General features: G+C 48.3%; 5 protein-coding genes across 5 annotated transcripts; 2 read left to right on the plus strand and 3 right to left on the minus strand.

The window, feature by feature from the left end:
- The first annotated feature begins 1,944 nt into the window (after nucleotides 1–1,944).
- On the plus strand, nucleotides 1,945–2,376 carry BABINDRAFT_143401 (uncharacterized protein). Its single transcript, XM_019127153.1, has one exon. The coding sequence runs from the start codon at nucleotides 2,077–2,079 to the stop codon at nucleotides 2,293–2,295; it is 219 nt and encodes a 72-aa protein (XP_018984820.1). The 5' UTR covers nucleotides 1,945–2,076; the 3' UTR covers nucleotides 2,296–2,376.
- Nucleotides 2,072–5,357, minus strand: BABINDRAFT_161891 (uncharacterized protein). The gene has a single exon (XM_019129061.1). It carries the CDS (start codon nucleotides 4,986–4,988, stop codon nucleotides 2,313–2,315), a length of 2,676 nt encoding a protein of 891 aa, XP_018984821.1. The 5' UTR covers nucleotides 4,989–5,357; the 3' UTR covers nucleotides 2,072–2,312.
- Nucleotides 5,081–5,522, minus strand: BABINDRAFT_143371 (uncharacterized protein). The gene has a single exon (XM_019127152.1). It carries the CDS (start codon nucleotides 5,395–5,397, stop codon nucleotides 5,173–5,175), a length of 225 nt encoding a protein of 74 aa, XP_018984822.1. The 5' UTR covers nucleotides 5,398–5,522; the 3' UTR covers nucleotides 5,081–5,172.
- A 623-nt stretch (nucleotides 5,523–6,145) lies between these two features.
- On the minus strand, nucleotides 6,146–6,693 carry BABINDRAFT_37219 (5-formyltetrahydrofolate cyclo-ligase; the record flags this gene model as incomplete). Its single annotated transcript, XM_019131809.1, has 2 exons — nucleotides 6,146–6,591; nucleotides 6,639–6,693. The coding sequence occupies 2 exons, from the start codon at nucleotides 6,691–6,693 to the stop codon at nucleotides 6,146–6,148; spliced, it is 501 nt and encodes a 166-aa protein (XP_018984823.1).
- On the plus strand, nucleotides 6,650–9,215 carry VPS36 (ESCRT-II subunit protein). The gene has a single exon (XM_019129062.1). The coding sequence runs from the start codon at nucleotides 7,110–7,112 to the stop codon at nucleotides 9,051–9,053; it is 1,944 nt and encodes a 647-aa protein (XP_018984824.1). The 5' UTR covers nucleotides 6,650–7,109; the 3' UTR covers nucleotides 9,054–9,215.
- Nucleotides 9,216–11,641: the final 2,426 nt, after the last annotated feature.

Here is an 11,641-nt window from a genome sequence, read left to right on the forward strand (position 1 = left end):
ATATTTTCTGGTTTTAGCTGGAAACCACTGGTAGTGCAGTGCAGTCTGCGAGGAACTCAGTGGTGGAGGATGACATTAGGAGCAGCACTATATGTTTCTGGTGATTGTATAAGAATTCCTGTGTAATGAGATACCCCAAAAAAATCCCTCTCCAAAAACTTACAAAATTTTTGCATGTCATTATTGTTACATGAACCCATATATATGGCATGTGGTAACCTGGGCAAATGATGTGCGCTCAGTAGCGTGACCATCTAATTACCCCCTATTTTATTACTTGATACATGCAGTATGTATACTAGACCGCTCCTGGGAGACAAAACGGCCCTTAATGCACTTGGGTATAACGTATACTAAACTGCTCCTCTGGTACAACCCGATCTTCATCATTACAATAATAATTCTCTGAACTTTTACCGATCTGTCCCCAAGCTTCTTGCCACGTTAAACGCTAAACAATTTGGGGATGAAATGCACAAACAACACTCTGTATCTGGTTATAGGTTTCCATATACGGTGCTGCTAGGATCCTCTTCGATGCCACAAAGCCACGGTGGGTTGCTAAGTTGGAAAATTTCTGTCCTAATATACTATAAATGAGCTATTTCAACAGTGTCTACCATTACATCCCCCTTCCGAAGGTTGAGTATATCACTTACAACATCCAAAAGAGCCGGTTCCTCAAATTTTGTCGACCCCCCAATACCTGGGATTAGTCCAAGAGATTTCAAAAAGACCGACAGTATGGGTATATTCAAATAACTTGATGAATGGCACGGTTTAAGATGTACCCATCTTGTCTACATCCGCGTGTTAGGCTTTGTTTAGCATCAAACGGGTTAATTCAAAAGATTTGCATTGTTTTCTCCTATGAAAGATAACGTCTCCCCTCAAGCTGGAGTCCTTAATCCTGGTATGTTGCCAGGAAGGGAGTTAACTCGGGTATTTGAAATAAGAAAGAACCTTCGATAGACACTGAGGAATTGCTGCCTTTCAAAACTGTGACTCTTAGGTTAAAATAAATGGGAAGCTTGAGTAAACAGAGAGGGTCATAATGCCAAGAAGTATGTGTAGGGTCATAGTGGGTGCGAAGCCAACCTTGGAACTTGGCGCAGAGAGATGAAAAATAACAATCCGCCTCACTGACGGGGCAGACGCTGCTTTGAAATGGGTAAACTTGTCGTGATACACTGAGGATCCTTAACAAATTAGGCTTGTCGGAAGTCAAGCTATAGAAGTGGATGTAGATGCTTCAGGACACGCCTCGGGACTTGAAAACAATAAACAGTGTGTTTCCAACTTGAAAGGAAGTCAAACAGTCAATAGTGATGGCTTACAACCATGTGGTGCTACTGCCCTTGGTAAGGTCACAATAAGCCTCTGCGAAACTTGCTCCAAGGAGTGAGAAAAACTTGGTCGCGGAGAAAGCTGAAATGATTAAAGACCTCGTTTAAACGATCCTCCAGCCCCTCCGTCTTTGCATTACCTTTTTTTTTTCTTGTTTCTGTTTCCCAGTCACACCTGCAATAAGAATATTAAGAAGAAAACCAGAAATGCTCCGACAATTTTCCGGAGTCTCTAAAATTGTAAACAAGTGATATCACGAAATCGCAGAGTCACTGACGCAGAAGTGAGGAAATGTCGCTTCAGCTCTGTATCCCGTTCCCTTCGATACGATTCATGAATTTGAAACCTCCAAGATGAGATTAAGTAACCTACCTTTGGTTTCCCTTTTTTTTTGGCAAGCGGACGGTAATCGTGGAAACATACACTACGAGGAGCAGAAATTGCAAAGACTGAGAGGGGCAGCATGGCCACCCCAGTACAAAGTCCTGAGCCTTTTGACTGACACAGGATTCATACACAAACCTACATAGCGAGCCATAGGTGCAGGCTTCGTCGGTATGATGCCTAATGACCACCCTTTCTACAATGGTGGGATGTGGTATGTCCGTTGCCAACTCTTCTGGTGACGTTCGGCGTCAACCTGAAAGACTATCTTGCGTTGTGCTGGGGACTGTTAGGTCTACGATCTCAAGTCTCGTACCTTGATTATGTTTTCTACGCCTAGTAACCATGGATATTACATTATATTTATCGTCCTGTTTCAGACCGCAGCTAGTAGAGGTGTTATCAAGTCACTCGTACCCGGCTCAGATTCAAAGACGTAGTCCTCCCAATATCGCTGTTCAGGGGTATTTACAATCATATTTAACCATTGGTACATCCCCATACGTGGGACGATCAACCGCTTCTGGAGATCAGCGGGCACCATCTGAATCTCCATACCGCTAACAGTTGTTCAGCCTAGACTAGAATCTCCTTCCAAACTCGTCAACCAGACCGCCAGAATCGGGGGCCATTCGGGGATCCCCGACAAAGTTGTGAGACGGTACGCTGGACATAGCCCTGTTTGGCAACAGGGAAATGATGGCATTGTTCATGTGATCAAGGAAATGAGTACTGAAATCGGAACCGTTTGGCATAGTTTCGCTAAAGTTCGGCACGCTCTCGAAGCCTGTCTTGTTGCCGTCGTCAAAGAACTGTTTCCAGAAGTCGTCTTGCTCGTGAGTGCTAAGGTTGATGATTTCCTGATTGATGGAGTGGTGCGAGTTGATTATGGAGCCGGGTATAGGCCCTGTGGAGCTGATGGACATGGGGGTGGCAACGGCGGCGCCGGAAGTCGAGCCCGTGTCTGATGTCACAGAGCTAGGGGTTAGGAACTCGTCGCGCGGAACTTCCAATTTTTGCTTCTTCTCCACCCTCGGGAGCTCGGCTTGACGTTGGCTCATGCGCTCCTGATGATTCTGGGACTGCTGGTGGAAGTCCTTGTAGATGATGATAAACATGCGCAAGATCATACAGATCTGGTAACAACGGTAGTAGTTGGTGGAGAGGGCCTTGGATTTGTAGAACAACTCCTCGACGAGGAGGAGGATGCAGCCCGCGGGCGTCGTTTGCTTGGCAGAGCTGTACAGGACGAACCAGCGCAAAACACCGACGGCATCGACGCTCTTGAACGACTCAATGGCGTCAGAGAACTTGGTCAAATCGAAGGAGTTGCGAATGCTGGTGGTGCAAAACATGTGCAACGCAGGAAGCGCACCGTCAAGGATCAACGGCGCAAGCAACGTTTCCAAACCATGATTGTACACGCGTGACGACTGGTTGCCAAAGAAGTTGTAGCACAACTTGACCAAGATCATCGCGCGCTCGATGCTGGTGTCAGAGAACTTCTTGCGCAACTCGGTCTCCTCCGGCAGGCACGTGAGATAGAGGATGCAGTTGACGGTGTAGTAGGCGGACGTGAGACAGACCCGCAACCCGCACTGCACGCCGCGGAGCAAAAACGCCCAGTCGGGCACAGGCGCATCGTTCAACTTGAAAAAGTCCTCAAACGACTGCAAACGGAAGTTGAGCACGTAGTCCACCTCCAGCAACTTCAGCACCAACTCGGAGCGCTTTGGCGGTAACGAGATGTTGGAGCACAACTTGACGATGCTGCGGACCAAGGTGGACACCTCAAGCTGGAGCGCAATGTTCTCGACCACCTGCTCCTCATGCTCGAAGAGCCCACCTTTGGCAAGCAACCCGTCTGACAAGAACGGCGCCTTGGTGTCATACTGGTCGTCGTAAATCAACAACGGGCACCCGTAGAAAATGGCCTGTGCGCTGTCCAAGAAGATGAGCTGCGCCCAGATCTTGCGCCACAAGTGCTTGGTGCGTTCATCGGGAATGGCTTTGCCGAACTTGCCCGGGTCGCGGTGCAAGCCATGGACACGCGCCATATGAACCAAGATTGCCAACACGCACTCAAAGCCCTCCTTGCCGCTCTCGGGCGAGTAGAAGCGGTACATCTTGAAGAGAAGCAACGCCTGGACGTTACGCATGTCAGTGTTGCGGAAAACGGCGCCGTAGGACAAGCATTGTTTAGCAAACTCGATGAAATTAGAGCCGACGACAACGCCGCTCAAGGCAATTTCTGCCACGAGCAAGTCCTGCTGCTTGTCAAAGGGGTTGATTGTCGGAGTTAGCAACTCCTTGGGCGTGATGGTGATGTAGGCAAAGCGGAGAAGCACGAGGCATGTGCACACGGTGGACAACTGGCTGTAGCGGCTGATGGAGAAGAACACGCGCCCATCGTTGGCGTTGGTGAATAAAATCACATCGAGCTCCTTTTTGAACGTAATCTCGTCAACGTAGGGCGTCACGCTGTAGACGTAACGAAAGAACCGCTCGAGCAAAAGGTCGAAGATGCGCCGTGGTGGCAACGCCGCGTTGATGGGCGGAATGATCTCCTGGAACTGGCGCGACAAGTCCGGAAGGAAGTTGCTGGTGCGGAACGAGTCGCCCTGGATGCCGAGGATTTTGGCATAAGCGTTCAACATGGTGCGCTTGTCCTCGCCGCCTTCCACGAGCGGCGAGTGCGTGGAGATTGGCGGGTGCGATACGCCCCAGATGTTGTTTTCCACGTCGAGACGCAGGATAATCTTGCGGTAATGGTCCCCGACGATGTACTCCTCGTTCATGAGCGACACGAACGACGTGGTGCCGTAGTGCATCAACTTTTCCTCGTTCGCAATCATCACGTCAAACTTCTCGGTGAGATCGAAGACGGGGTCCGAGGGGTCTGCCGCGGGTTTCTTTGAGGGTTTGGGCGTGCGGTCGGGCGTGCCCCCCGCATTCGACCCCTTATCCGCGCCCGGCCCGTACGCCCTCAAGCGCTCCTCGAGCTGCTTGATGCGGTCCTCCATCTCGCTCACCTGCACGCGCAACCGGCGGTTCTCCTGTGCCAAGCTCTTCTCCCACGGCTGCGACTCATAGATGCAGAGCTCCGCGTAGCCCGTCTCGATACACGCGCCGCAGTGCGGCCGCTGCTTATCGCACTTCATCTTGCGCCGCCGGCACACGGAGCACGACGTGGGCACGCGGTTGCGCGACTTCTTGCTTTCCGCACTGTCGCTCGGATCATCTGGTATCTCGGTCATCTAGCGATGTGAAGTAGCGTTGTGCTTCTAACTTTGTTTTTTGTGCTGTTTGGTAAATAAGGCGGTAGTGCGGGTTGTTGTGGTGCACCGTTTGTTATTTGGGCGACTTATCTTCCTGTGGCAAAGGCGCGAGCTATTTGGACGGCAAAGGTCTTTGCAACGTGTGTAGTTTGGCTGTAATGTTCTAGGCTGTTTCCCCTCGGGTGTAGTCTTTCCTTGGTGTAGCAACAAAGATTCCTGATAGCAAAGCTTGGTGAGGTGATTGCTGGCAATTCAAAAAGCAATATTTTCCTATAGCAAGACTACTTATTTTAGTGCAAGCAGGACTGAGGTTATTAACGGCGGATCTGGAGTGACTAAGCCTATTATGTCTGGTGAGTGTACATCCCATGGGGAAATAGGGTTTCATAGGTCGTTTTGCTTTTGTGGGAATATCCTGCAAAGTGGGGTACTGGGGTCTGAGTGGTGGGATTGAATGAGGGGGATGCTGAGCTCGGACTAAAGGCGCGAAAAGAGCCAAAAGCTTCACATGTAGGAATGGCGACCGTGTAGCCACCGAAACACTACGTGACCTAGCCAAACTAAAATATTAAGAACCGAAATGGAAACACTAAGATCAATCATCTGTTTTAGCACGTGTAAAGTTACGATTTTACGCTTAGAATGCTAACTTGTTGAGTTTAGCAGAGAGTTAAAACACGAATCTAGCGAAGGTAAGAGTGAATCTGGTAAGGATAAAAGTGAATTTGGTAAGGGTAACCCTTTACGAACCGGAGTGATAGTTGCATCAGTTCAATGACATACCCAGGCAGGGTGCAAGTTTCCGCCAACTGGAGTAAAGATCAACGGTCATTCCCGGCTCCACTCGCCAAATGAATCCCCTGGTTTTCGGTGTCTCTGCTAAAAACTATAAGAATGGCAAATCTCTGAATTTGCACTGAATATTTATAAGGCCTTATATCGTTGAAGGGAGCACCTCCTCCGTGGTGACAGGTTGACCCTATTCCTCGTGGATACGATAATGAAAGACATAACAGGGTACGATTGTCATACCATAGTTTTTTTTTCCTCATGTACAAGGTGGAACTTCTGATTAGATGCCTATTGGGACATGTAACTGGGTATAATTTATTTCTCACTAACCTAGACACTTTCCATTACTCAAACCATTGGCCATCAATTACCAATCCATCCAATGTCTCGTCGTGCTCTTCAACGGGAATACTCTCCACCAACTGCTCCTTCAATCCCACGGCCACTAACTGCAATAAGCGGCCCTGGACAAGGGGCAGCTCTCGGTAGCGTTTAATAAAGTCGTCGTAGAACCCTGCACCGTGTCCCATGCGCTGGAGCTTCTTGGTGAATGCCACTCCTGGAAGAATGATGAGATCCACGGTGCCAGTATCGGCCGGCATCTCTAGGGTGGAGAAAAAACCTTGCCCCTCCGTGGGTTCTAAAAGCTTGTAAGGCCCATGTGGGGTAAGAGTTTGTACCGAGCTCACATTTGGCATGCGGATCATCTCCATGAATGCCTTCTGTTTGGCGAACCGCGGGGCCATGCCGGCTTTCAACGCAGTGCATCGGGGCAAAAACACCTTCTTTCCTATACATGTTAGTATTCCTTCTGTATTAACATAAAATGGTGCTCACCGTCGGCAAAACAGTTCTGGACCAATGGCATTGTTTGGATCTCGCTGTGGGGCATGTTCATGTACACCATCACGTTGGCAGCTCTGCGGTAGACACGGCTCGCTCGCAACACTTCCGCCACTCTAAGCGACTGGTCCTCGATTGACTTTTGGGGAACTGTTTGAAGTAGCCGTTTGATCTCTTTTCTTAGAACCGCTTTGGGGGTGCTCATCGTTCGGGCTTTCTTCCATTAGTGTCTTTCTTGGGTGAAGCACCCCGTTAATATAATGTCTCGTGCAGACGCGCATTAATCTCCTTTAGTGCCTAGAGTCAGGCTGCGCAACACGCCACATTCCGGATCAATCCGTCTTCGCCACGTATCCGGCACTTCCTATCCCCCAGCCACACTCTGGCCCGGTTTCCACACAAGGCAAGTTTGATGTCAAGGAAGGCGAAACACGCACCCTCGACACTTTACTCAGTACTCCTACTATGTTGCTAACCCAATGGCAGTACGTCGAATTGAATGCCTCTGGACGGCCTGCCCTCTTTCCCGAGGAGGTTGAGATCTCTGTGAGCGATGAAGTGGGCCTCTACCAAGGCAAGGCCAAGGTGCTCAACCGCCAACGGGGCCGCGTGTATCTCACCACGCAACGAGTCATCTACATCGATAAGACAGACCCCAAAGCTTACTCTGTTGCTGTGAAGCTCAGCGACGTAGAGAGCTTGGAGTTGTACCCGGGTTTCATGCGCTCTTCCCCCAAGCTCACCGTATACTTCCGGCCCCCAACCGACCCTGTTTCACTGCCCCCACCCGTTCCCGAGCTCTCATGGGGGTGTCCTATCTGCTATTTTCTGAACAAATGGCCCGCTGACTTGAAGCTTCCATCGGATGAAGAAGGGGCGATTCTCCCCCCGTGTCAGACCTGTGGGGTCAGGCCCAGCGCCAAGCACATTCTTCGATTGGTTAGGGAACAACAGGAGGTAATAGCTGGTACTAGTCTCAGTACTGAAAGTACCGCCTCGGCCAACACCTGTCCGCAATGCACGTTTATCAATCATCCATCTTTGGTCAAGTGCGAGCTCTGTGATGCCCCCATGCAGCCAAAGTCCTCCGGTGGAAAGCAGGACGGTAAACAGAGGGCCGGCCCAAGCATCAACTACAGAGACGTTAAAATCCAGACTGAAACAGACGACGGTCTTCTCGCCAAAGACGCCCGCATGCATATCAAGATCAGTTTCCGAAACGGTGGCGAGAAAGCGTTCTACGAACGATTCCAAAGCGAAGTAGAGAGGGTAAAGTGGGATACGCTCATGGAACTGGGAAAGGTCAACGCCAATGCGGTGAAGCTTCAGAACAACCCGTCCGCGACACCACCGCCGCTGGTGCCGATGAACCTTAATATGGGTATCTCCAGCTTGGAGCAGATCGGGGAAATGAAGCGCAAGAAGACTGGATTCGTGCTTTCAGGCGCGCTAGAGGATATAGACCAGTTAATGTTGAAGGCTAAGGAACTCTTGGTCTTGTCTGATGAGTTCGCGCATACTGTGGCCAAATCCCTGATGGGTTCCAACCAGATGAACCTGTTGCAGAACTCGAGTCTCTTATTGGGGGCCAATATCACTACAGGGTTTTCCCGCAAGGATCTCCTATCTTCTCAGCTCTACTACGAGGAATTGACGCGACAAATTTCCGACTACCTCTCGTTCGTCTTGCCCTTCGAAGGTGGGATAATGAGCTTGGTGGATTTGTTTGCGCTCTACAACCGTACGCGCGGGATTAACCTCATTTCGGCTGCGGATTTAAACAAGTGCTGCTGTGAGTTATTTGCAGAGTTAAACCTCCCGTACAAGTTGAAAGAGTACAAGTCGGGAACAAAGGTGGTAATGCTCAAATCTGACCAGGAAGGGAAAATCGCTAGCCGCATCGCCAGGTTTTTGAAAAAGAGCGAAAGTGAGCATTTCGAGGAGTTGAAGGAAAGGTTGGTTGTGTCGAACAATCAGCTACTCACCTCCGAGCTCAACAATGAGCTTGAGGCGATGCTCTCCAACAAAGAAGAGTTCATGTTTAAAGGAATGAGCACCTTGGACATTTCCAAACACTTCAAGTGGAGTTACGGGGTGACCGATGAAGAAACTGAGCTTGCCCTTGCTCAGGGGGTGATTGTCATGGATCAGCAAATTTCCGGGACGTATTATTTCGTTAACAAATTTGACGCTAGCTATGATTGGGAGACCGAGGAGACCGAGTTCGACATGGCCACATGGAAGTTCGAGGATTACACCACTCAACAGGTTGCCCTGATCCCACCTCCAGTGGAAACGCCTCTCGCCGCTAGCACCGAAGAGAGCTACGCCGCAACTCCTGTACCCGTGGTAAGAACTCCGAATCTTAGCGGGGCCCTCTTACAGCTAGAAGGGTTGATGTTTGATTAAGACGAGAAATCCACCAAACACCTGCATTGTGCAAATCTGTAATAATGAATCGTGTACTGCAATATAAGAACAAAGTAGTGTTGATATTCATTTTAATAGTTATATAACATCTATCGATTTATATGTATAATTTCAAAATTCACTGCCAACAATACACGTCAACGTTAATTTCAATAGTAATCCGAGACATATATATATATTATTTAAAAGTGTATACATCGCTTACATATATATACAAGCTTCCCTCAATATATTATAAATAACATTGACGCATAGTTTTTTATCTTTTTGGCACTCACTCCACCTGTGAGTTTACATAAACGCGCAGACAGTCGCGTGTGCGTTACAGTAAATGTGTTCGAGGCCCCGGCAGCTCACGATACTCATAGATTTATGATAGATGTCACGCTGATGATGTCGGTTGCCAGTGCATAAATCTCAGCAGATGCTCCGGGTGCTAATTTAGTCGCACATTAATGTAATCCATGCATGAGGGATTTTAGGTGTATGTGCGTCATCACTTGCATATTCGTATCAATCCCCAACCCAGTTGGTTGACCTTTAGGAGGTTGTCAAGCTCCTCAGGATCGAAAAATCAGAGACCACTAGTCAGTTATTAGAAATATATGGAAAAAAAGCCTGATTTTCTACCTTTCGTATACTTTTTAAACAGTGCTCTAAGAGCGCGGGGAGGTGGGAGTGCCTAGTTTCAGATCTAGATCTGGTCAGCTTTTTTTCGGCGAACGTTCTCGTAAGGAAGTATAGATTAACACCACATGCAGCATGCATAATCAAGAGACCTGGTATGACCACCAGATGAATTTTAAATAAGAAACATGGTGCAGGAATGCTTTGATTCCTGCATGAGAACGGTGAATAAGAGCTGCACCACATTGGCCCCAGGACGAACGCTTCTAATTTCCGCCGGTAGAGGTATGAGGAAAATGGAAAGATTGCTAAGCACATATGAGATCTGAAGCAAATGTATTTTGAACATACGGACAGATTACTCTACTCTGGATGGAAAACATGCCTATCTGGGTCTCTGAGCTGTTGTATCCCGTCGTGTTGATTTACACTTTCAAGGCACCCGGCGGTAGAACGACGCCGATATCAGACAACTAGCTCCTCAGATAAGCGATCACGTTACGCGGCCCCCCAGGAATCTGTCCAGTACGAAAAGGGAACCGACATGAAACTGATGCTATCAGTGCACCGACTTGCGGCGTAGGAATACAGATAGGTATTCTCCGATATACTAGGTATTGTGAGCTCAAGTACACACCCTAGTTCGCATTGGGAGCGGCAAATTTTTCTCACCAGGTTTAAGCTGCTGCAGGTACTAGCTCAAAGCAATTTCAGGTTTCTCCCCACGTTGCTAGGCATAGGCCTAAGACAGTCGGGGGAAAAAATTTCTCCCATAGGATATCCCATTAGCCCAAGTGGGTAGTATGACCTCTAATTTTGGTATACGCGTCAGTAAAACACCTATACTTATAATTACGAGGGCCAATAGACCTCTAGCTCTTTAGAAACAGGCGGCAATCGATTTTTTAGAATGTAATATGTGTGGGTCGAAATTTTGTTTAGTGGGTCTCCAGACCAGGGTGAAACATTCCCCACCTTGGGGTCATCCTGAAGACGTAGTCGAACATTGGAGGTAGGACTATTGTCTTAAACAGAACAGGACGCTGAGCCTGGGTGGAACCTCTTACAGAGGGAGGTTTCCGGAAAAAAGCCTGTAGAGATGAAAGAGACCGGCCTAGGCCAAATACGTAATTTGTTAGTCCTGTGTGGCAGGCAAGCACAGCTATATATGCTTATGGCTAACTTGCCTGGTACCACTTTCGAAGCTTTTTTTTTTTCGATAGTTATTATACAGATATAATCGACAACTCCAGTCGGAGAAAGTTATGATCGCATTTACGAATCCTAACGTCCAAATATGGTGAGTTGAAGGACAGCGTTGGATATAAATAAGCATAGACTGATACCTGAGAAAGCTAAAATCGGAGAAAACACGTCCACCCTAATTAGAAACAATGTGCAAAAGCGATCTAAGAGACGTGAAGAGGGGGGCACGATGAAATTGCCAACTGTGAACCCGTTGCCAGGGGAGGAATGTGTCTCTGTTTCGCCGTGCCTTTCCCTTTTTTTTGTTTTTCACATGCCCCCCTTTGTTTCTTTTTTTCTTTTTTTTTGTACAGCAAGCACCAGTGCATGTATAATCCACCACACCGATTGCGGGGCGTGCTATCTTCGCAATAATCTGCCCAGGGATCGAGATTTACACTTAGGGGAAATTACCACCTCAACGGCTTATCCCAAGCCTCTCGTACATGCATGGAAGTATATAAGTCTCGCAAAATCCATAAACGCATTCTACACAAGAATTTTTTTTAGGCACTACACGAAGGTTTTAAGCTCATCTCCTACGTGAAAGTAATTCTGCCTCTCGACCCAACCCATTTCACACACAAATTTACCCTGCCACAACTGCATACATCACTTGCTTCGCCGCGAATATTACCCTCCGAGGCATAAACAGATCACCTTTCCAATATTTTTGGCCTGTGCCAACCCCCCCC

This window comes from Babjeviella inositovora (assembly GCF_001661335.1).
Source record: "Babjeviella inositovora NRRL Y-12698 unplaced genomic scaffold BABINscaffold_7, whole genome shotgun sequence".
Lineage (NCBI taxonomy): Eukaryota > Fungi > Ascomycota > Pichiomycetes > Serinales > Babjeviella > Babjeviella inositovora.

Bases quoted from the DNA above. Each gene is read 5' to 3' on its own strand.
- BABINDRAFT_143371 (XM_019127152.1), bottom strand. From the start codon at position 5,397: ATGAAACCCTATTTCCCCATGGGATGTACACTCACCAGACATAATAGG.
- BABINDRAFT_161891 (XM_019129061.1), bottom strand. From the start codon at position 4,988: ATGACCGAGATACCAGATGATCCGAGCGACAGTGCGGAAAGCAAGAAG.
- BABINDRAFT_143401 (XM_019127153.1), top strand. From the start codon at position 2,077: ATGGATATTACATTATATTTATCGTCCTGTTTCAGACCGCAGCTAGTA.
- VPS36 (XM_019129062.1), top strand. From the start codon at position 7,110: ATGTTGCTAACCCAATGGCAGTACGTCGAATTGAATGCCTCTGGACGG.